This window comes from Bombus impatiens, unplaced genomic scaffold (genome assembly GCF_000188095.3).
Source record: "Bombus impatiens unplaced genomic scaffold, BIMP_2.2 scf_0033, whole genome shotgun sequence".
NCBI lineage: Eukaryota > Metazoa > Arthropoda > Insecta > Hymenoptera > Apidae > Bombus > Bombus impatiens.
In genome coordinates this window covers 41,248-66,357 of record NT_176452.1, presented here as the reverse complement: position 1 = coordinate 66,357, position 25,110 = coordinate 41,248, and the positions used below count along the sequence as shown (strand labels likewise).

The following is a 25,110-nucleotide window of genomic DNA, read 5'->3' as shown; positions in this document are numbered from 1 at the left end:
GCTTCGTTCAACGCTCCGATATCGTTCTCAAACGCATTAAAACGTTAATGTTTGAAAATACATATTATCTGCAATATCGTTTGAATTATAAATGAAATATTTTTCATTACTTGTCAATATATTTGTCTTGTTATGATTCTAGATATACATAATATTACATGAGTATAATAATTTATATAGAAATGTATTTCATTTTACGATGTTTTAACGTTTTAATTATACGATGTATTATTATATTACATTCATATCAAATTAGGAAACAAAATGTTTTCCAAAAACATAATTAATTATTTGTTATGAATAAAGTATGAAATATTTTAATGAACATTCATTTGCTAAATGTAACTAGAGAGGGCGTAAAAGAATGAAACTTAATAAACCGTTATAGTATTCCCCCTCTTGAGGCATACTGTGGATGAAAACCACGGTGTGTACGATCGTGATGAAAACGCCTATACGAAGAAACGTATGGCTTCTAAGTATAGTTAGTATATTGTGCGTGAAGGTTAGGAGCAGGTAAGCGATCAAACGTGGGTTAGGTGAAAATAACAGCTCCTATCACAATGTAGCGTATAATAATGTTTTTGTGATATTACAATAGTAAACGTATATCGATATACGCGTAGATAAAACATCCGTGTGATTCACCACGGAATACATGGATGTTGCGAACGGACAAAAGCCCCTCAGTGAGTGTAATTTACAATTTATTCAATGTAATTTATGAAATTTTATTTTATTTCGAAATAAATTAAATATTTTAATCCGTCGAATAAAATATTTGTATAGAAATCATTTTTAAAAATTTGAACGTTTATTAAAGCGTCGTCTTGTATTTATTCATACATATACAAAAAGTTAATTACTCTTTCAATGATATAACTACATACGATTATGGAAATTTGTTCACCTTATTTATTGAAACTAGTTTTTTTATTTGCTATTCATTTAATATTTATTTCGTATTTTATGACGAATTACACAATTTATTGGATAAATTTTATAATTTAGGTGGGCAACCTTCTGCCACTGGTGGTTCAGGGATGGATAAGGGAAAAGAGTGGCAGATGGAATTGCTTATGGAAAAATTACGTTCCAAAGCTTCTACATTCAAATCCTTGGTGGAAACCGCCAAAAATTTACGAATGGCTATGTTGGTAAGCGACTTGTAATATTTTGACAAATTGTATTTGGGTAAACATTAATATTTTTTATTATTTTTAATAGGACAAAAGGTTTGCAATTGATAGTGCCGAGAAAAGCCAACTACAAAAATGTTTGGATACTTTGCAACATTCCATTAAAGTAACGTCTTTACAATCCATGGTAGAACGTTTGGAGAGTTTAACTAGACAATTAGGGTAAATATTTGCGAACAATCTATTTTAAGAAAACTTAAATTAGATAATTTGGTCAACATTTGTATTGTAATTGCGTTACAGCTTAAAGTTTATGATGTCTGGTCCACCAGGCACAGAATTGTTTATCTCCTCTGATATGTTCTTTTTGGAAGTTCTTTTGGAGCCATCAGGTGTAGTTAAAGATGTTAAAATTCATCACGAAGGGAAAAACGAACAGCAAGTATGGATTATTAGTTTTTGTAAGAAAATAATGTTTTAAATATATTTTATTATATAATAATTCTTAATGAAATTTTTGCAGAGCTGTGATGTATTGGTGTCTTGTTTGTCAAGAGGAGATTTCCTTGATTTTACAGTACAATTAGAAGGTTTAGCTTCAATATATCAATTAAATGCTGATAAGAAGGTAAAATGTAAAGCATTTAGTGCTTTACAGTCACTGGAGGCTGATCTGGGTATCTTAGCTCAATTGCAAACATTTATAAAAGAACCTTTTAATCTTGTTCATAAAAGCCCAGTTGGTTAGTGTCAAATCATATTTATTTTTATAAGATTAAGGAGATACAAATTTCCATGGTAAGACAATGATTTTTTATTCCAGGAATCCTTGAACGAAGAAGAGGTGGTCATGCTATGAAGCTAACATACTTTGTTTCTCCTTACGATTTAATAGATCAGGAGAATCGTACCTGTGATGCATTGAATTCGGAGGTAGTTATCAAGCGAAAGATTGGTCATTCCGTTACTGTTTGTATGGAAGGTTCGACTGCTCACAAGTTGCCTACATCTAGTATCATAACTGTAAATAGAAGTCCTACAGGAAAAAGGTTTGTAGTTTTTTACGAAATACATACATTGCATTGGTCTTAATGATCAATTTCTAATTGATAACTAATATTTTGTAGTACTCCATCATATGCTCCATTAACTGGTACAAATTCATCGGTATTACCCGCTTGTTTTGTATTGAAGCTCGCCAAGAAAATGCCAATGTGCATGGAACTAGTGCGTAGGATACAGAAAGTAACAGAATTAGAATGTGGAGACATATCTGCTCCTCATCCATTACTTAGTTTAATTATTCAGCATGCCAGTGAAGGACAACAGGATTGTCGGAATAACAGAGGACTTTATGTTGTATGTGAAACATTTTACGTGATATTTGATAATTAAAATCTTATGATATTTTAAACGTTACTTTCTATTACAGACTTTACCGGATCAACAGCACTGTTATTTCATGACAGAGAACAAAAATATGGAAGGTGTATTAGTGTGTAGTATTCCTTTCACTCATCCGGCGCATGTCCCACAAATCTTGGTATACTTGCGTCAACAAGCGCTCTTTAATACGTTAATCGCTAGTTGCGTTAGACCTATGGCTCGGCAAGATCCAGAACATGCAACTATATTCGAAGTAAGCGCTTTATCATGGCAACACATATCGGTAAGTTTGGAGCATCCTTTCGAGGAGACAATGGCAACAGCAGAATTGGATTTGACGGATATCTCTGCGCTCAAGTGCAAATTGTATGGCATAAGTATAACGAACACGGAACAAACGTCAGATCTGACGGGAAAAGTTTTGCAGAAGTGTTTAAGTATACCTCTGACAATGAGAATTCTCATGAAGTCGTGGGAGAGTCGTGACTCTTTAAGTACGATGAACAATCTGAATAGCGGAAATGGAAGCTATAATGTAAATCTCGGTTCCGGAAAAGATCAAAACAGTCAGAATGGTTCCGGGATGCCTGACTTCACTAATGGAGAAACGAAAATCAAACAGGAACCTGGGTTGAATAATGGAAATGGAACAATGGGGAGGCAACAGTTGTCGCAACAGCAGCAGCAACAACAGCAACAGCAACAACAGCAGTCTTTTTTAGATGCCGGAACGGAGAATAGTATCGGGTTTCCGTCGTATTCCGGCCAATCCGATACCGCGACTACTGCTATGTTAAATCCATTACAATTGGGAGCGTTACTTGGACAGGCAAAAAACTCTATGACCAATCCAATGAATGAACGTACAAAAAAAACACGTAAAAGAAAAACCGCGGATGGTATTTGGCGAAGTCCCAAAAGAAAGGGAGACGAGAGTGCTGAAATATTATTGGAAAGTTCTAGTTCAGATTCTACGCCCCTAGGTACACCAACCGGTGGTAGAGAAAATTTAAACGAGACAAGAACGTCTACGCCAACATCAGCTACGAGCTTAACCAGTGGTTTGGATTTTTCTAATTTGGATCCAACGGATATTTTAGGAACGGATAAGAGCTCCGATTATGATATTGACAACGAGAGCGAGATAACGGAAGTTCACGATTTACAAGATGTGGAAGAATTGATCAAACGCGATCGCAAATCGAGGAAGAGAGAGGAGAAAAAGAGTCCTATTATTTTTGAAGAGAACAAAAGTCTGGTGCCGCCATCCGTAAGTATAACGCCAATTTCAAGCAGTAGTTTGGGTCAGACTACGAACTATAACTCTGTACTTACGGGGATGGGTTTGGAAAGGAGGCCAGGCATTGAAATAATACCAATAGCATCGTCACCGCAAACCACTTTACCGAGCTCTATTACTATAACCCCAATAGCTGGGCCGACACAGTCGAAAAGTTTGACGGATGAACGTAGAGAACGAAAAAGTTCCAAGGGCAAATCGACAGAGGATAAGGGGAAGTTGGAAAAAAGACGTAAGCGTAAGAGGGAGGACAGCCCTATGGGACCGCCGCCGGATAAAATACCATCTAAACAAGATCCTTTGTCGAAACCAGTTTCAGTGAGCATAAAACCGACTGAATCGCCGCCAAATTTGAGTTCACGACCGTCATCACCTGCCGCGACATTGCGAAAATTTAGTCCGTCTCCGACGCACACCAGTCCACTTGCTCTCGTAGGTAAGTCCAGTCCTACATTGAAACAGTCAACAAACAAGCCAGTGCAAAGTCCAAAGCACTCTCCGGTCTACAGCAGTAGTCCCAAACATACGCCAGTACCTGCGAGTGTGAGTCCGAAACACGGCACTTCGTCACCAAAGCACGGCAGTTCAGCGAGCACTGGTAAACCGAGTATGTCTGCGCTGAAATCTGCGGCGAATTCACCATCCAGTAAAACCACTGATTCTGGACAATCAAAAATAAAATCTTCGTCGTCGTCGAGCAAAGACTCCAATCGAGAGAAGGAGAGAAAAACATCGTCTTTAGCCTTCGGTGGATCGAGTGGTCATCAGAGTCCGAAGACGAAGTCTTCCAGTGGTAAGTTAAAACAACTGGAATTAATTCCTAGCGGGGAAACGCAATCTACTTTGCCTAGCAGTGGAGGCAGTACACCACCATCGGGCAATTCTGAACTTGGAAAGTCAGCCATCGCTCAACAAGCAAGAAATAGAAAGGGCTCGTTGAGTGCCGTTATCGATAAACTGAAGAACGCTCAGCATTGTACGGATGATGGTGGCAACGGTGGGACGAAGTCGGCAACTAGTGGAAGTGGTAATTCAGGCAGTCAGAAAGAAAGAAATGTTGGAAGCTCCTCGAATAAGACCGCAGAAGGAAAGTGTATTAGTAAAAATTCATCTATGGATACGAAAAATCCTGCAGAGTATATGGTAAAGCATAGTTCCGATGGAATGAAGATAACAATTAATAAAACTCGCACGAAAGATTCCAAGTCTGGTACGAATCTTAAATTGTCTTCTTCCTCGACGTCTGTCGCTACTGGAACGTCTTCGAGTTCGTCCACATCGTCGACAGCCATATCAGGTAATGGTTCTCCGAAAACGCACACTGGTTTGAAGCCAGGAGTAAGTTCCGGTCCTGCATCAAAGAAACCACCGTCTCAAACATCCCCAAAGCTATCTGGATCCTCCTCTTCCGGTTCTGGCGGTAGTAGTGGAAACAAAGCAAATCTCATAGGACAAAAGATGTTGTCTGCCTTGAAGTCTATTTCTGGCTCGAATTCTGGAAGTGGTAACGGAGCTGGAGGAATCAGTGTTGGGAGTAGCGGTAGTAGTGGATTACTTTCTAAAAATGTGATGTCCTCTAAATCTTCTTCGAGTTCTCCGAAAACAGCAAGTTCCGGTGTGACGGATCTCAGTCGAAATCGTGATAAATCCCGATTATCAAAGTCTAGCGACAAAAGTATATTTCCTTCAAAAGGAATCGGGGATACTAGAAAATCAAGTCCGTCGGGATTACGGGAGGAGAGCGAGAGCGAAAGAGCGTTCAAGCTGCTGGCTGCTCACGCTTCCATGTCGAATTTATCGAATTTACCCAATTTACCGCCGCAGTTAGTCGTCGAAGGTCTCATGAAACAGCTGGATACTAAATTTCAAATACCCAAATTGTCCGCTAGAGCTAACGCAGACTCTAGCGACAAGAAATCAGAGAAACTATCCATGCTTCCCGATAGTGGGAAAACGTTGGACAATCTTGCCACAAAACAGACGTCGGAACAGGGAAAACTACAAACTTTATCGAACACGTCGAGCACCGCTTCTAAGACAGCTTCAGAGGATCAATCGAGCCAGGGTAGAAGAGACCATGTACAAACGAAACCTGACAATCTTTCCATGACAAGCGCTGCCTCGGTAATAAATCTCGGTACGGATAGCACCAGTAACCTTCTACTTCCTAGTTTATCTAGTGGAAGCTCGCACGATTTGGACGTTCCTACGAATCTCTCGATGCAGTCAACCGAGAACGAATCCCGCGACAAGGAGCCACCGATGAGTAGGACTAGCACGCAATTTCTGAGTAGCAGTTTAAATTCCACTGTTGTTGGTAAAGACGATACTAGTGGTCCGGTAATGGCCGTTCTATCCAAAGCATCTGATTCACAGCCTAATAGCAAATCCGTCTACCCCACGATGATGACGACAGGCACGATAACTAGCGGAAACGGTACAGCTACAACGAGTTCCGGTAGCGGAACCTCAGAAAGCTTGAATCTAAGTATCAAGCCAGTGGACGTTACGATGACAAAGTACAAATCCGACGAGAAGAAGCAACAACCATCGCAGCAATCTCAGCAGCAGCAACAGCCTCAGCCACCTCAGCCGCAACAGCAACAATCTCAACAACAAACGTCACAGTCACAACAGTCTCAGCAGCAACAAATACAAACACCGCAAGTTCCGTCTTCCGGAGGATCTTCCTCTTCGTCTTCGTTGGGAACAACGGTGTCTTCGGAGGGTTCCTCGAGTACGATGAAGCCTCCTGGCACCGAGATACCCACAACGACGTCTCAAGAAGCTGCTGAAATGCTTCTGGACTTTTCTACGCCGAAGGAGGTAGCAAAGAGCCTGAACTTCACCAGTATCCCCGAGCGGGCCATGACCCAGGCAGCTTCGGTTCGCAGGAATACGCCACCACCTCCACCGCCTGCCTTTCCAGCGAGTCCTTCCGTGAGTGTGCACATCGTGAAAAGTCCTGCACCCTCGCCGAGGGTCATCCCGCCCTCGCCTCACTCCGCTTCGCCGTGCATCACCGATGACGAGTTGATGGACGAGGCGCTGGTGGGAATGGGCAAATGAAGGTTACTGAAACTGTAGATTTAATTTTAGCCGCGACTGGTACAGGGTGTCCTGAAAGGCTGGCTGACTGGCTGCTGTTGAATTAGTCGGTCCTGCTCCACTGTGCTCCACGTTTTCGACCGTTCTTTCTCAAATATGATATCGTGGTGCACAGCCTGGAATTGTCGTCGAGTTAATTGGCGCTCCTCGAGTTTTTGAAACATTGGGTGAAGGAATGTCTTTATGAGATGATTTTTAACAATTTGGTATCTTTGTTGTATCTACCTTTTAATTTCTTTTTGGTTACTTGATCAGTAGAAAGTAGAGATAAAGAATGAAGCTCACAGGCGAAAAATATGGTAAGATATTTCTCGTTTTTTTTATAGAGGAGCAATTTTGAAATTCAATTTCTTGACATCTAATTCTACATCAAAGCTATCTTTGTGCATTTGATTTTGAGATTAAGTATATGGATTTCTCACCATCTTGAGTGTATAAAAGTATTAATAACGTTAGTTAGTTAGTTAGTATAGACTATTATTAATTAAATTAAATTAACATAGAGTTTATATCTTTTCGAATCTATCAGATTACGCCCTTTTTTAGTTCGTCCATATCAAAAAATTTCTTTTTAGTTATCGACTGATAAAAAAATCAGGAAATCAATAAAAGTAAAGTCATATCTTTCTTGTGTAGTCTTCAAATGCCATGGAAATATAATTGTTTTATATGTTTGGTAGTTTTTGTTCAATCTTATCTTTCACGATTTTAAGCGAAAATGTATGCGTTTGTATTTGAGTGTTTATTACTGCATGTTATTTACAAAGATATGAAAGATTATTGTATTTTAAAAATTTAGTATTCAACATCGTTTCGTACTAATTATTAGTATTGATCGATCCTGCCCAATCTACAGTTACGGTTCTTACACTTTCCTGATGATATCCAAATAAATTTATGAAACTGGCTAATCACAATAAAGAAAACATGCTGTTTTAAGAATTAGATGTGAACAAAGCACATCGTTCGGATCTTAGATTATTTAAATCTTTTAAATAATTAATTTTATCTAATCTGTAGGCTACGAGAGATTGAAGAACAATTTGATTTGATCGAGCCTGTTATCAATTCCAGAATTGAGTACGTGTAAAAGGAAATATCTTTTTTTACCATATTTTGTTTTCTTTAACTAGACAAATATCTTTGTAAATTAATATTCATTTACACAAACATTTTCGCTCAAATTATGTACGTTTTGTAAATTATAGAAATATTATCTCAGATCTTACGAATGTTAGAAGAATTTGTATGTTCGAAAATATATCTTCCTACGAGTTATGCGTTAAGAATTCTCAGACGAGCGCATTACTTATGTTTCTCAAAGGTTAAATAATTGATAAATGTCAGAAGGGGACACCCTGTATATAGCAGAGAATTTTCACTTCTCCTGAAATGTCCTGCCGAATATAAATATAGTTTACGTCCCCGTATGCGAATCTCGAGCAAGTTCAATTTTCTTATCCATATGTACATATATATATATATATAAATATATATATAATATAACTATATAAAAGAAAGCATACAGAAAAAAAAGAAGATGGAGAAATGAAAAAGAGAAATTGGGAGAAAGAGAAAAACAAGCGGTCCCTTTGTAAAGATACTTTACAGATATAGAAACGAAGATTTAACCAGCGTGTATATCAAAGTGATTTATTATTATAAATAAAATTCATATGCCGTGATTGACTCTAGGCTAGCAATAAAACAATTGTTTATAGATTTCTAAGAGAGAGAAAGATAGCGTGTGTGAAAAAGAGTGAACGCTGTACTAAATGATTGCGACATACGAGGAATAATATAGACAAGGACATAACGAGTTATTTTCGATAGAAATCCATGTTGGACAATATTTATAAGGGCACCGTAGAATGGGCATATGGTATTAAATATATTGACAGGATATTTCTCGATTGGCGTATTTCATATATCTGGAATTTTTACTAGTCACAAAATATAAACGTTTCAAAGATAATAATAATTTTATGGAAAATTTATTTATATTTGAAATTATGGAGATATTTGAAGAAAGGGAAGAATGATTGATTATATCAAATACTATGTTGTTATGGACATAAATTTTGCCCGTTTTTCATCAGAAATTTCTCAAGTTATATGGAATACACTATTTTGAAAATATCATGGATACGGAGAAATTTTGTTCGACGAGGAGCCGTGAGAAAGGTAGATTATATAGCCAATTTATCGAGTCCTTTATCTTTACCTTCCTGTTCTTGTACTTGCTTCAATTGTCCTTCCTCGTAACGGTGTCCTTCGGCAGTTTACAACGAAGAAAAGTCAGTGCTTCGATATTGCAAAAGTTGTTTCCACAGTTCAAGCAATTCTCGTTTGACAAATTGTATGAATATTTATGAAGAAGAAAAAAGAGACAGAGAAGAAAAGAAAAATAAATCAACGTTTGTTAACGAAAAATGATCTTTGTCACGTATTAACGATAAAACTTTGTATCGACAACGAGAATTAATCGCATAGTTTCGTTTAACACGATGTTTCGTTTTCACAAAAAAAAATAAAGATATTTCAGAACGAATGGGTTTCTGACGAAAGAAAGTCACGAAGCATCGAAGGACACGTCGCGATGATGAAAATTGAGCTTGTAAACAATTTTCTGTAAACGAGTTTACAAAATTTTTACGGAATCTTATTGGAATCAATACGTTTTGATTAGAATATTTTTCAAGTGTCCTCAGTGTTTCAGCTGCGTGGTGGAAAATTGTGAATCGAAGAAATAAACGGAAGGGAAGAGATAGTAGGTACCAAGTGCCAAGTAGAGGTAAAAAAGAAGAAAGGAAGAACGACAATTTTTGAGGATGGAGTTTTAATCCTTTGTGCTTTGATGCTTCCTACTATCTTCGTTTCAATATGGAATTGATTATCTCACGAAATTAATGTTTCCAAATAAACTAATTTTTATTTAATTTCCAAATCGTCAGATTTGTTTCACTTAAATTTAGCTAATAATTAATATTATTTTTCAGGATATTGTGTTTTTCAAAGGATTGAAATTCTGATCTTAAGAAAATGACGTTGTCTTTGTACAAATTAGGCAAAAATGTTTCGGTTTAAAGATTGAATAAACGTCAGATGTATCAATCTGTGTTGCATTTATTCGATGTTTGAACCAAAGATTAAAACAAGAGAACAGACACAGAAGTTATATGAATAAAGTAAGCGAGTTATATGTCTGTTGCGGATAATTAAGAGATATTAGAGAAAAAGCGAGAGTAAGAGAGAGAAGATTAGAAGTGAATTAAAATAACGACGTACAGATCATTTTCCATGTGTAAATTTGATGAAAATTGTATTTTCGAGCGGGAGTACCGTACCGTAGACAATACTTTGCTCCGATGGATAAAAGAAAAAAAAAGAAGAAGATAAGATGAGAGGAATAAAGAAATTCTTGAAGAGGAAATTGTCCGGTGCTCCCGAGGGAAAAATATGGTTTATTTTTTCAATACTCACGATGGTGTACATAGACCTAGAAGGCGTTTGTGCCGTGTAAACGGTGCTGTAATAAAATAAAAAATATACAAATGCGATAACTGATAAATATTGAATTTAATTAATTCAACGTGAACGAAAGGAAGAAAGATATGAGAATGTGAAAGATGCTCAGTTAGCGACCATTTGATTATTTCTATAATTATTTATTTGAACACAGGTACAAATAATGCAATTTTGTTTTTATTATTTATCCCTCTTCTCCGAGATATTCCGAATGAAATATATCCTGGCAAAACTTACCAAATTGTGCATCAGCTGTGAAGAAGAAAAAAGAGGAGTAAGAATGCAAGCGATATAAGTTCAATTTTGAAAGTTTGAAATCTTTTATCACCCGTTTCTTCAATCTTCCACCAAAGTGTTAAACCTAATTTCATTTCGCAACACTTGTTATTAAAGTTCTTTCGGTTTAAGAACTGCAACGTTTTCGCTTTCCTTGAAAGCGAACGAATTTTCTGTTAGAAAATTGAAGATGTTACGACTGTAAAATTTCAGATGTAATTTAACGTACCGTGAAAACGTCGCGTGAAACTTGGAAGAATTTTATGGAATGTACATATGGAATATGTTTATTTCTCTATGATACACGTGCGTGAAATATGTTCCTCTGGTTCAGAATGAGTATCGGTAATGCAGTGCCGGTTAGTTTATGCTGTATGGAATATTTCGTCAGGATCGATAGTCCTGTGGTTTCAGACGATTTCTGGATCGTCCTATTTCCAGAAGGACGTGTACCTTTAAGCGAGAAACTGTGAATGTTTCGAATTTGATTCATCGGATTATGGATACATGTACTTATGTTCTGGTATTGATAGTAATCGTTGTTGTGAATATGAATAACTGGTTTTTGTAGAGTTTTCTTTAAGGAGTTTAAGTTTAGTTGAATTGTTGAAAGAGAAGAAAACGGAAATACAAATCTGTGAAGGAGCCTCTGTATAAATATAATTGTATTAGCGCGTGCATGTACATTTAAGCATCGACCTGCATAGAGAAAAAGAAGATATATACATATAATTATAAAGTATATATATATATATATATAAATAATTATCTTTATCGACGAGTGTCTTCGAATACACGTTGAATTCTCGGGACACGTATGTAAGCCTTGATAATAAAGACTATGTCTTTTTTGGAAATTCGCGCGTTTCTTCAACTTTGGTTCTATCAGAAGTTGCTAAAGAAAAAAAAAAAAGAGGAAAGGGGAAGGAGAAAAGAGTAAATATAACATGAGAAAACAAATAAGTCGTTTATTTCATTGCTTTATGCATTTACGTATACACCTCTGTCCATAACTATTTGGACTTATAATAAAATTCATAAGTATTACGTGTTTGCAGATTTCGCATGAAAATTTTACAAAGGACAATTTAACGAATCTATCATGTTACAATAATCATGTTACTGTAATTATGATATTATTCTTAGATAGTATAAATAGTATCTGTTAACAACTAAATTCTATTAAAAATTAATTGATAAATTAATATAAAATGGTTGATACCATCTAAAGATATCTGAAGATATAGAAATACCGAATTTCACAAGAAATAAACATATCAAATAGATCGCATCGTGAAGAAACAGACGGAAGAGAAACTTGTGTGAAACTTTCTTTTATCATCTCGATAATTTCACGTTAACCGTGTATGTATGTCTTCTTTTAGCTATGTTTATAATAATTTTATCGATACCATATGTTAATAAATATTATTCAATATCGCCTAGAAATAACATCAAGATTTTAGGATAACGCAATAAATCTGTAAAAGAAATAGAAATCTATGCGAAATCCGCAAATGTGTAAATGCTCGAAAGCTTATGGATGGGAGCATTACATCATACATCTACACATTGATACCTAGCATACAAACATTACCATTCAAACATTATTATTTTTATTTTTTTAATTAAAAGATTATGATTCCTTTCTTAGTTTCAATTCCCTGGCTTTTATTCCTGGGTCATCTCTCTAAAATTGAAGAGATGGTATTTTATAATTCATAAGATACAACATCTTAGATGTATATATGTATATATATATATATATTAATATAGCTTTACGCAATGCTTTGTGTTTAATTTCTTCTGCTTCAGATAATTCACGATTTGTCTATACTAATTTATACTGCTTCTGTTATACCGTTCTTCAAGTATATCTAGAATTCAATAACCACTGGCAAACATCCTTACACAAACACTTTCACAACATATTCAGAGTGTCTATTCGAATAAAACTTAAAACATTTGCTCACTTAAAAATACACGTCCAACTTCTGGGGATGAAAACGTCCCAGAAATCGTCTCGAACCGGAGGACAATTGATCCTGGCGAAATACTCCATGCAGTATAAGCTAACCATTACTCCATTACCTACGCTCAAGCTGAACCATAGGAAGACGTTTCCAGCAGTCTTCAATACAAACACGACCGTAAGGCCAATAACACCGAAAAGAATCAACATAACTGGATAAAAGAAATGGGTGGTGAAGCTAAGGATGTATTCGTGAATGATCGCCGAGATAGCGAAGACCGCACAAGTAGATATAGTCCTGTTTCCAGGAGTCAGGATCTCGTACATGTCCTTGTAAATGTAAGTGTATAACCAATCGTGTACCACGATGTTCCAGGTTCGATAATAAGTGCTGAAGCAGATCGAGTTCCACCAATCCTGCAATTGAAATGGTATAACATAAATTTACTGGTATTTTGTCATTGCGTTATGCGTGTATAAATAATCTATAAAGAGAGAATCCAAGAATCGATGAACGTCCCATAAGAAAGTTGCGATAGATCGGAAGGAGTAGATAGATTGGAAAGAACGATGACGAAGCATCCACATGAACACGATAGATTTGATGCAACGATCTCGATGACTCAGGTAGGCTGTTAGGAAATTCGAGATGCCAGAAGCATTTAGAGTATATTGTGTGGTTTTGTGAATGGAATTTGGAGGCTGTGATGATATTTTTCTTTTTTTCTTTTTTTTTTTTTGCTGACTGTTCATTGGTTTCCAGGATGTATGTGTCATGCGCTGAGATAATCTTTTATTGAGCGTGACGTCGAAGATGTTTAGAAACTTACTTTATAAAACATCTTGTCTGCGAATCGTAACAGTTCAGCGGTAGCATTCATCCAACAATGCAGGAGAAGATAAAAACCGCAAACGAACATTAAAATGCCAGGCAGCATCGAGCTGAGAATATTCACCATCACTTTTCCCACCTCGACTGGATGTTTCCCAAAATCCCGATAGTTTGGATACAACAATCGCTCGTAGAGAAGCGCAACGAAAATGATGATCGTTATTACTTCAACGAAATTGGACAGAACGATGTTCCATCGAATGCGCTTCAACCTAAACAGTGGAATATTTCATATGTTACATGTAAATGTTTATTTCAAATAATATGTCGATCTTCTTCTAGACGTACTTGTCTTATTTATACATGAGATTGAAATTTAAGATTGGAGTGTGTACTTTTGATATTCAAAATTTGTTTCTCGCACGATTCTTCCATTTCTTAACAAAGTACAAAATCTAAGATTGAAATATATTTATAGAAAAGTTTATTTTCGAGCGTATCCAAATTTTTGATCGTATCTTTCGATATTTGCAATTTTTATCTCTTGTAGAGGGATAAGAAGAATCAAAACATTGTTCTTTTGATAGAATAATTATCAAGTGCTCGAAATCTCCATTTAAACTGGAAAAGATCATTCAGCGACGCAGATAGTCATTTTTAAAGACATAATAATACATTTTGAAAAGCTTTTTCATATCTTAAGGCGTAATATTTGCTCGTGTCGTTTCTTGAATTTCGATTTTGACACGGCAGGATGATAGATTTAAGGAATACTTTGATTCAATATACGTAAATTGTATTGTTATAGAAAGAGAAGAAAATATTCTAGATATTTTGGAGAACGTTAAATTTCAGCTCACGTATAACAACGTATAACGATAATCATTGAATTTAAGTATAATCCTAAGTTTTCGACTTACCTAGGATATCTGTCTTGGTAAATGAGAGTTGGCGCGAACAAGAAATAGAGATACTTGGAAAAATCAGGTGGCTGTGGTGTTGGTGTATCTGAATGAGGTTTAAAGGACAAAAATTTTGGTGCGACACTTCTTATGAATGCATGAATCTTCATGACTAACCGGACCTATGAAATGCATAAGAAGGTATATTTTTATCTTGCAATTTTACGATGTAATTTAACGAGTATTAATTTATGACTAATTTACATTACAAATACCTATTCTCAATTCTCAATTGTAAAAAGATTTTTCTTCAGAAATTATAAGTATAGGAATATATTCCTTACATAAATTTTACAAAAAAATAAATTAGCCAAATGTTAGTAAATAATTGCATGATATTTTCTTTCCACTATCGATAGAAATTATTCATTCGTAATTAAATAAGATTTCGGGAAAACGATTTAACCTCGCATGATTTGATTAGTCAATGACAATTGCTATAAAATATACTTACTTGCTCCATGAGAATGATCGTACTAGATGCAAAGGGCAAATCGTTGTCAAGTAAAGCTTTGGTAGGAAGTATAAATAAGAAAGTCAGATATAGGATGATGCTTGCTAGCCATACGTAGTCCCAAACTTTTTTGGCGAAAGCTGCAAAAAAAATTTGTAAGCATCAGTAGCTCGAAGTTGATTAAAATCTGAAGATAACTGAATCGAAATTAACTTACAATTTGGCTCGTATTTGAGGCGACGAGTGGCCCAACAACAGAAAGTAGGGTATACTCCTAGAACCGATAACTTCATAAGGGTCCAAATGAGCAGTACTATTGGAAATTTGGCAAAACCAGCTCGCACTGTGTCGATGCCGAGATTAGGCCTGAAAGAATAAATTATGTAGACGATCGAAGATTTTTGCATGTATTATATTCCATAGTACTTTTCTATCTTATTATTCTCAAATACATTTTATTTTATTAAGATACTTCGTCGTAACTCTGTTATGTTTCTTGGGTCACTTATCATCTAATCGTATTTTTCTATCGTTACTAAGAAATTGCTTAAAGTTGTGGAAAACACGATAGATAATTCGATACGTCTCACTTCTTATTTCAATCTTATGGCAAAGTTTTATCTAAAACGTCAAAGTATTTTTTGCCTCATCGAAAGAAAAGTGAAATTGAGACACAAAAATTCAAAGATTCTAATAGTATCAATTTCAATTTGAAGATTTCTCTTTCTATTACTTCCAATACGACGATTTTTACTGTTTACATCGAGCTCGATTTTACATAACGATCGATTAGAGTAAATATTTTCTCGAGTGTTGATTCTTTTTGGTAAAGAAATATTAAGATAAATGAGTGCAAGGAGTACGCGTGTACTTACGAGCCTATGTGGCGGATATCGTACGCAGCGGTGTGTATTAAGAGAATTATCAACATTGCTACGATGGCATTATAAAGGGTACGAATATGTTTAATCTCGTACAGGTCGGTCAATAGAGAATTTCTTTGGAGAAATTGTTTGGTAGGTAACATGTTCTCCTTTGTTGGTTTCCTATAGTAAAATGACAATGAAACGATCAGTATTTAACAAATTAAAATATCAATTGGTATCAATTGATAAATTAAATTTTTTTTTTAACGTGGATCATGAAAAAAAAAGAAAAGAAATGGACTGAAATTGCGAAATTATCTAATTCGCGAAAACAGCTTTGGATATGTATGTACTTAAGTTCAATGTATCTTGCTTTATACTTTTATCATGTTTTTATAGCACGTATACAAAATTATGATAGCACGAAAGAATGTCATTTTATCGTTCATGTATTGGTTCCTTTGCTTATTAATCTTTACAAACACAGTGTACAATTCTTTTCTTTCTTCTCTCTAATATAATGTAGCTTCGTTTTTAGCTTTCTGACCGCAATATTATTCTTTATAATTTTACTATTGTTATTAGTTTTTGAACGTTGTACATATACATATGTTGTGTACAAACAATAGAATATACTAAAGTTTGTCGAATCAGGTCAAAGCAGTCAAACGCGTGGTCAAATCTTTGTTTCACAGTTAAACGTTGGTGTGAATTATTTACTCGAAAATTGCCACCTATATCTTCCAAGAGAAAAATTGTTCTCCTTTCTTTGCCATTGTCAGTTGGCTACCATAGTGTTGTACTCGTATGAACCATGGACAAATAAATAATTTTGGATGCAATTTAAACGAAATATGAAATTGAAATTTTCGTTCCGAATCTAAAGAAACGGATATGAAATGAATCTTTTGACTTCAAGGGGTTAAATTCCTTTTTTCTACGTTCAAGAATTTTTTTTCGAAAAAATATTTGACCTTTTCTTAATTTTGATTAAATACAGCGAAGCAATCGATTTAATTAACTTGCGATAATGCACAGGAGCAAAATAATTTGTCAATTTAAAAAATAATTGATATCGAATAGTTGCTCCTGAAGGATGGAAGTGAAGCATAAGGAAAAGTCGCATATATGTATAAAATCAGCAGCGAATGCAATAGTGTAAGTCGAAAGTAATGTGAGCATAGAAGAGTGTAATATCAAGGTTTAAGTGTGATTATGCAATTACGTTCTGTTAGAGTATTTCTCGGACTCCGTTAGATCTTTCAACTCCGTTGAATTGAATCTGCTCATTATTTCCGATATCATATCGTTCATTTGGCTGTTAATGATCTCCAAAATGTCTTGCCTAATTTCCTGTAAAAAAAAAGATAATTATATTTTATTACCGCCTTTAACAAGTTTATTTTATAAAGTCAATTTTAACTTTTAACAAGCCCATAGCGTCCAGTAATCGATCAATGCGCCCGTATAATAACGTTTCCAATTTATCCTTTAGTGCTTTTACAATCATCGTGTAATTGTACGCTTTCATTATTAATTAATTTCACTTAATCGAATCAAACGAATCAGTGGTAATGAACATACGCAAATTTACAATTTCCTATATTTTACAATAGTTCAAAAAATTAATTAGATCGATCGTGTATGTGTTTGATCAATTACTTAAACAAAGAATTAATTATATTTATTAGATTCCTCTATTAAAATTAAACAAGTTTGTGAATTAGCAAGATACGAACATCTGGCGTTACCATCTGTTCTCGAATTTTATTGGATTCTATTAAGAAGACAACATTCGGATGAATTAATATAAATCGATTATACTATACGCGAATTATTATAAATTACAGTTTGATTTTTCACACCTGCATTTGTCCTTGCACTTCATTGATAATTATATCACGCACTGCACGTTGCTTGAATTTGGTGGACTCCATGTCTGCAATAAAGTAATAAAAACATACAATGCTTGCAAGATATTCAAAACTTCGCTTTAATCGTACTCTCATCTGTCAATTGCAATTATTTGCCTGTTGTTTTAAAGAAATTTTCGAAAAGTATGTATCTGTATCGAGTACAATCTCCTCTTTAAAGGTAATAATGTCAATATCGCTATAAAATCAATTCAGTACGTACTTTGTGTCTTCGGATCCTCCTGCGTCTCACTGGTATTCTCACTGATATTATTACTGGTAATGTGTTCCATCATAGTTCGTTATTCGTTTTCCCTTATCTGCGATTCAACGATTCATTATTTTATATTCAATGAACCTCGGAGGACCTCGATACCGGTCAGGTTTCACAAAAATGCCATACGGTTGGCAATTCACCCCGGAAATATTGGAATAATCTGCGCCAAGTATCCCGAGATCTGTACAGATATCGCTAAATTGTGACAAACCTGTGGACCAACCAAGTGAATATTACTGAAATCGTAGGCACTCGATCCGAAGGAAATAGTATTTTGCTTGATGTTGCGAATTAATTTATTGTTCGTAGAGCTTCGAAGACGAGTTGATTCAAAAACACATACGACGATCCGAACAGCTAATATACCTAATGGCCACTTCAACGGCGATGATGTTTAAAAAACAGATCGATTTCGAGATGTCGATGATAGAAAAAGAAATCGTTTCGGAAACGTCGACGATATAAAATCAGTTCGAGCACTGTGATAATTCGATCCCATTCAATTTGGTCTCTTTAACCGATCACCGACTTAGCCGATTTTCACGACTGAAAAGGTTCGAAAACGAATCGACTGAACGACGTTAGAAGTTAGGGAAGCGTTTACACTATACGAGGCGCAAACCGCTACTGATTCATCGGCCGGATCGGGAAGAGCACAAGCATATAGAACGTACAAGAATACAGGCGACCGTACCAACGATTATCGAATTTTTCAGCTGATCGCGTGGCAGTAGAATCACCCGCGTTTCTTTCGTCTAGGCGTCGATATCGTCCTTTCATTCTTCGTCGAGTACACGCGCACTCGTCACTCGTTTCTATGTCCTCGTCTCTTCTGATTAAGTAATTGCAATAGCGGTTTGCGGCTTGCCTGGACGTTTACTGAATCTGTCGCGTTCACAGCGCGAAACAACGCCGAACCAAGAGATACGGACAATACGCAGTGTAAATTACAGGCTGAAAAATATTCGGAACTCGTTGCACGTTGTGCATACCCGAGAAATTTTATTGCTTCTTAGGATAGTTTCACGACTCGGTGCTTGTTTTCGCAAGTCTGTTTCTAGGAACGAAATAATAGGAATTAGGTGCGTTCTTGCTACAATAAGATCTTTTTCGATTTTTATTTCAATTCTTTATTCGTTGTTTTAGAAGAAAATTTGTTCGTTAATTATCTTTTCTAGATCTTACATTCTGTACTCTACAGTTTGAATTTTTATCCTAGATTCTATAATCTATGTTTTTTTATTGTAAATGTTAAATGTTAAAGTTAATCTAATTCGAAGTAATCGTTGCTTTAACTTTATACCGAAGAATAAATTCGTCTTACTGTTTCCCGTTTATATTTTACGAGGGGAAAGTTGTTCTTCCGCGAAACTCGAGAAACGTTAGTAAGATATCAAATAAAATATTCTTGTTACCATAAAGAGAAATCTTTAAACTGATTTTCTAAGAAGAATGAAAATTGTCTAAAATAAAGTATTTAACTCCGTGTTATTAGTAATTCGATATAATTGCAACAACTTATTTACGCGATTTAAGCTAACCAACAAACAGATTGTATGATTGCAGAATTATTGACGAATAACGTCAATTATTAATTACGACTGTAAGCAAATTTCATTTTTTAATTATCCAGAACGAATTGTATTTGGTAGAATTTTTGATAAGATTGATTAATAGATTTAGCACAGTTTTGGGTTAGGCTAAAGATCATACGATAAGTCTGTGAGTGTTTATAAATATCATATACAATTTCGCGTTAGGGTCACTTTTATCATATTGAATGTTATGTTTTGACGTGTATCTACGTATTTTAATTTCAAAATATGGAAATAAGGTCAAATTATATAATTTCACTTACAGTGTCAGTCTCATTCTATTATTATTTACGGAATTTAATACACGTAACAAAAAATCTTCAATTTGCAAGCATTAATTAACTTAAGATTTGATACAGAAACTCTTATGCTTTCAATAATTAAACCACTTTACTATAAGTAGCCATGAAACTTGGAAGTTCATAACGAAACTCTCTTTGCATTTATATGCAGGACGGCGAATATTTATATTAAACGATAAAAGCAAAAAAGCAAGCAAATCATGGTGATTTGCGAAATTGCGCCTATCGATAATTTGACTTATTAATAGCTACAAAAGATTTACTCGAAAAACAAAAGAATTATACGTATCGTTGGACCAATTATTATTCTACTGATACGTAAAATGATATTTGTTATTCGCATCGTATAGGAACGACTATTTATACAAATTACACAGTTTATTAAATGTTAGGGTGTCAAGAACCTCGTAGATCGAACAAATCCCTTAGCGATTACATTTCCTAACCAGTTTTATCTCAAAACCGATTACCTAACCCCAACCTAGACCTAACCTAACCACCATAACAAAAACTGATATCGACGTCGATCGTATAAAGATATACCAAATTTCCTTAAAATTTATTCTAAATTTCTCACAAATACATGAATATTCTCAGTTTAATTATAAAAAGAGAAAGAATATTTATTTTTGTTTCTTTAATATTATATTATATTTTATATTAGAAATTAGAAATTTTTCGTACTCGTAATGCATCACATCATGAAGACGTTAGTCCATTTTGCTCTTTGGTCGCCTCTCCTACTCGACTCGCATAGAAAAGATAACAGGCCAACAATGGGAATAATGGCCTTTATATCTGTTTTCCCTGTAATAAAAGCACACGGTGGTTGCAGTTATCGTATCCTTAGGAATAAGTATCAAGAAAATTCGTGTATAAGTTTTCGATGTTTTCATGTTATTTTAAGAATGAATCATCAAATCAGAAAGAAATAGCTGATCCCAATGCCCAAGTTATCGCATCGTATTTTCCGTTCTCTTTATCACCCCTTCGATTTTCTCGTATCTTTCCTAAGATACTTTCGTTTACAATTTACTGATATTATAATATTTGTATAGTTTACTGTAGGTACCTGGGTTTCCTTTCGTTTCATTTCCTTCCTTCTTAGTCATCACAAATAAAACGTTGAGAGTTTCATTTTGAGATAGAGGACAGGAAAAATTACTGGCTGTTATAAACCCAAATATATATTTTTCGTTAGAACTTTTAGTAATCGAAACATATTTTTGTTTCTTTTTATTTTTACATCGTTTCATGCTTTATCGAGCATTGTGAAACAAGTATTTTATTATTAAATATCGAAATAACATATGCAGAGTAAATATATATGTACGAAATTAGAAAATTTGTTGATTCGGATGATTAAACGTTCCTTTAAAATTTTGATCCATATCGTTGGCAATTTTATTTTTCAAATTTCCAACGTGATTCGAAAATCTTTATTCTGGGAAAAATTGAATCCATGAGACACGGAATATCGAAGATACGTTGATACAACGAAACTGAATGAATAATATTTTACATTGACCAAAGATACTAACAGACGATTATCAATAGTAACTTTTAATACTAGAAAAAGTAAATTGAAATTAATTCAATTGAAATAAAAGAAATGCTCAAAATTCGAAAGTGGCTATGATAGATACCGAGAAAATAGGATGACGTAATGATATTAAATAAAAAGATATGACAAGGAATCGTATAAAATACGAATTCTGATGTAAATTATGAATTGAATAGCTACTTTAAAAAGAATGGAAGTATGAAGCAGTGAGAGATAACGAAACAAAACATTTATGTGTACTTACTTACTCACTGTTTACTTACTGAACTACCGTCATATCGATAATGTTCTGCCATCTGTTGGTAGATGTTGACATAATAAAGCTGCAGTTGCACAGAGGATATCATCGCAACTCCATGTTGGAGAACTTTGATTTTTGTGATCTTTGCTGCGATAATTTACAATATTGTTTTAACATTGTACATATACTTTCTAAATCAACTAATAATCTGTTTATTTCTTTATTTAAGTAGGAAATTTTAGCTTTATTATCGAAATTTCATAAATCTATGTTAATTATCATATTTTTTCTCTATTAGGTATTTATATTTACGCACATATCGTTTCATATTAAATTCAAACTATCTTTCGATAATTTATTCGGTGCGCATTTATGTATTTGAATTTGGCAGTGTTTGGTAAAATTAAAAGCGTTATTATATTTGTAGAATTAGTACGAAAGATTATTTTTGGGGATGAAAATTAGAATTTAACGTTCATCTCAATCGCATACTGTGATCTTTTTCAAAATGTTGGAGACATCGATGCCTCGTAGAACGTGCGTCACGCCACGGATGTATTCAGTACACGTTTAAATTATCCCTTCTATCTTGCGATTAATCGTTTAAAATGTGTGTAACAATTAGAAATATAAATACGAAGAGGCATTTTCCTGTATATTCATCTTTCTATTCTTTTAGTATCTGTAAAGTTCGTTGAATTTACGCCAACTGAAAGGGAAATAATTTTACGTCTACGATAAATAAACACGAAGAGTTATTAAAAAGTCGTTAATGAGAGCTGCAAGTGAATGAAGCGCGCCTTTCCACAATAAACAGTATCCTCGGTTCTCATCATTGTAATCAATCTCGCGCTCGACACTATACTTATGACATCTTCGTATAATTTAAAGGAAACAAACAAACAGGCAATATACATAATTAATATTGAAAATTAAAAGTTCCAAGTCAGGAAAGACTATTCGCTGACTATATTATATCGTTTTCTTAAATATCTTCGATCAAGCCATCTATCCTGACAGAACGGATATCCGCGAATCTTCGCAAGATGTCCAAATACGACCTTCTGGATAAATGCAACGCTCGGAAACAGCGAAGGTGTTTAGTTCGGGTCGAGTGCAATTTAAGCGGACGCGTTCGTTGCACGCACAATTAATTACGCGGCCGTAACTGATATCGCAATATGCAAATTCATCGAGATTATTGCTAAACGTTCGATGGAACTGTTAAAGAAAAATTCATCGTAAAAGCGACGTATCTCAATCGGTTTACAGGGCATTTCCTTATCAAATAATTGGCTCGGAAGAGCCACTTTTTCAAATTTCTATCTTTCTTTGTTAACATAAATTAGAAATTTTCTATCGTTAGTTGGAACTAAATTAATCAATTCGAGCATACTAGAACGGATAAAGATATCAGAGATCGATCAAATATCTGATAACGATAACGTCTTCAGGCGATGATAGTGAGTGACGTAAGCCCAAGGACGTTGATAGAGCAATCGGATCGGCTATTCGAATCGTTTCAGTCATTTCGTTATTCTATATGAACGCGTTTCTCGAACGTCATAGTCGCAATTTCGCAAGAACGTTCTCATGACACGAACCTCGACACCATGTGTTTCTAACTCTTTATAGAACAACCGAGCCAAGGTGAGAAGCAAAAGTACTGTCCTGATAAACTATCAAATCCTGGATCGAATCACCTAGCGTCATAACTTCCGATCGTACTTAGCAAAAATTTAAAAATATTGTAATCAGCAAGAAGAAGATTCTTTTCCGGTTCTTCGGTATCTTCGATATATTTCTTGGTATCATGAAATTTCGCAATGAGCCTGAATTCCAAGCGATAGATTGCCCGTTGTTACACGTGTCCCCAAGCATCGGTCAACCGGGTTTGACATAAAAAATCGTCGAAGGGGCAGCGGGTCTGGGATTTGCGAGACGAAGAAGGGGCGATGGAGAGGAGGCTTTGAAAAATCGTGAGAGGAAGGAAAGAGAGAAAGAGAGACTCGCTCTCTAGCCTCGTGTATGCCGTGAAAGTTATAGCGAAGAGAGGCAAGCAAGGGGGGATTCTGAATCGCTTCTGGTACCTCTGGTAGATCGTGGCTAAGCCAGTCGCTCGCTCGCCGCTCACCTAAACGGCTTTCACCTGGGCGATTACGAAGATCCTTGGTCGTCGACCGCCTTCGAACGATCGTGTTCAACGGACAACCGTTCTCTCAATCTGCGCGGATGCACACGAAAATCCCGTGGTTCCGTGGCCGGTGATCGGTGATCGACCCAACAGTCGACATGTCTTCTGGATGGTGAATGGTGTATTTACTTGGTAGAAATAGTGTCTTTATACGATCAAGAGGAAACGAGGGATTTTGTTGTTCGCCAGGAAGTTAAAGAGCCTGTCAAAAGCATCGTTGACGATCGGCTGACGGCTTTGCTCCGCTGATCCCGTTGGACGAATCGGTCTGATCGGTTTCTGTTTCGACTGTAAGAGGAGATTTCACTTTCGTCTAGCAGGTACGTGGTGTTCTGTGCTTGTGTTTTCATCGACGATGCGACGCGGAGAAAGTGCGGTATCGCCGTGTTCTCGAGACGAATCGCGCGGTACAACGTGATCTTCGATGCGCGAATATCATTATTTTTATTTTTATCGTCGTATTTCTTTTTGTTGTATCGCTTATGCGGTTGAGTTTTGCTTCCATCGAACGCGCGGGACCAGGCGAATTCCAATCGGTTCGAAATCGTGGTCCCGTGGCCAGTACGTGACCCGTTTCTTTCTTTCTGGGGAACGTTTCTCTGGCGCGACTGTTGACTTTCTATTGTACATCGAAGCCATGAGGTTTCGTAATTTCGTGAATGATCAGATCGCTTCCGACCGTCTTGCCAACCGATGACAGCTGTTTTACTTGGAATCACGGGATTACCGAACCACTTGGCAATGCGTTTGACGCTTTATGGTCATTGGTAGAAGGCGATGAACTCTGACGAACCGGATAAATTATGGAAATGCTTGTCATCTGCAGTGTCGACTTACATCTATTTCGTCGGGTTACATCAAATTACGTTTCGTTTGTTTAAAGTCTTTTCATGGAAGACGTATGGTTCATCTATGAATATACATCTAAATTCTCTTTCATCTTTTCTTCCATTTCTATAATACTACCTATTTATAGTTTTACATAGTTTTATAACTCTTTCGCTTCTTCCATCAATCCACTGGTTTGATGGCATTAATTAATCGTTGCCTTTACTAAAGAGACACAGAATGATGATTTCCTATGAAATATCCATAATATGAATTATGAATTTATTTATTATCATATCAGTTGTATTTAACGTTTAACGTTAGCTTCGTGGTAACAGATTTGTAATTCTGTTTGTTTGTTAATTATTGTGTT

At 35.4% G+C, this 25,110-nt stretch overlaps 3 protein-coding genes and 1 long non-coding RNA gene across 8 annotated transcripts in view; 3 read left to right on the top strand and 1 right to left on the bottom strand.

The window, feature by feature from the left end:
* The first annotated feature begins 397 nt into the window (after positions 1–397).
* LOC100741246 (mediator of RNA polymerase II transcription subunit 1) lies at positions 398–8,397 on the top strand. 3 transcript variants are annotated; one of them, XM_012387337.3, is made up of 9 exons: positions 398–689; positions 1,012–1,157; positions 1,228–1,361; positions 1,443–1,581; positions 1,663–1,882; positions 1,963–2,188; positions 2,267–2,498; positions 2,572–6,765; positions 6,925–8,397. In XM_012387337.3, the coding sequence occupies exons 1-9, from the start codon at positions 659–661 to the stop codon at positions 6,973–6,975; spliced, it is 5,373 nt and encodes a 1,790-aa protein (XP_012242760.1). In that variant the 5' UTR covers positions 398–658; the 3' UTR covers positions 6,976–8,397. The 3 variants fall into 3 exon arrangements, with proteins under 3 accessions (XP_012242760.1, XP_024224569.1, XP_012242756.1); XM_024368801.2 differs by having other exon boundaries at positions 400–516; positions 602–689; positions 2,572–8,397; XM_012387333.3 differs by having other exon boundaries at positions 400–516; positions 2,572–8,397.
* Positions 8,398–11,685: 3,288 nt separating this feature from the next.
* LOC100740568 (sterol O-acyltransferase 1) lies at positions 11,686–18,640 on the bottom strand. 2 transcript variants are annotated; one of them, XM_024368855.2, is made up of 10 exons: positions 18,357–18,640; positions 17,960–18,224; positions 17,689–17,762; positions 17,049–17,176; positions 15,833–16,003; positions 15,175–15,323; positions 14,958–15,097; positions 14,462–14,625; positions 13,540–13,813; positions 12,707–13,126 (listed from the first exon to the last, which is right to left on the bottom strand). In XM_024368855.2, the coding sequence occupies exons 2-10, from the start codon at positions 18,030–18,032 to the stop codon at positions 12,707–12,709; spliced, it is 1,593 nt and encodes a 530-aa protein (XP_024224623.1). In that variant the 5' UTR covers positions 18,033–18,224; positions 18,357–18,640. The 2 variants fall into 2 exon arrangements, with proteins under 2 accessions (XP_012242742.1, XP_024224623.1); XM_012387319.3 differs by having other exon boundaries at positions 11,686–13,126; positions 17,960–18,640.
* On the top strand, positions 13,125–13,622 carry LOC112213128. The gene is made up of 2 exons (XR_002947008.2): positions 13,125–13,336; positions 13,473–13,622. It is a non-coding gene; the product is annotated as an uncharacterized LOC112213128 (long non-coding RNA).
* Positions 18,641–23,511: 4,871 nt separating the features above from the next.
* LOC100748510 (chitin synthase chs-2) overlaps positions 23,512–25,110 on the top strand; it is a 34,206-nt gene continuing 32,607 nt past the window's right edge. For both annotated transcript variants that reach the window (XM_024368668.2, XM_024368657.2), the window contains exon 1: positions 23,512–24,229. The gene's annotated coding sequence lies outside the window, so the exon portion shown is untranslated. The remainder of the gene's footprint in view (positions 24,230–25,110) is intronic.

Coding starts and splice junctions, on each gene's coding strand:
- LOC100741246 (XM_024368801.2), top strand. CDS start 659: ATGGATGTTGCGAACGGACAAAAGCCCCTCA. Junction 1,883..1,962: donor TGTTCATAAAAGCCCAGTTG/GTTAGTGTCAAA, acceptor TTTTTATTCCAG/GAATCCTTGAACGAAGAAGA. Junction 2,189..2,266: donor AGAAGTCCTACAGGAAAAAG/GTTTGTAGTTTT, acceptor AATATTTTGTAG/TACTCCATCATATGCTCCAT.
- LOC100740568 (XM_012387319.3), bottom strand. CDS start 18,032: ATGATGGAACACATTACCAGTAATAATATCAGTGAGAATACCAGTGAG. Junction 15,098..15,174: donor CCTCAAATACGAGCCAAATT/GTAAGTTAATTT, acceptor TTTTTTTTGCAG/CTTTCGCCAAAAAAGTTTGG. Junction 13,814..14,461: donor TACCAAGACAGATATCCTAG/GTAAGTCGAAAA, acceptor TCCACTGTTTAG/GTTGAAGCGCATTCGATGGA.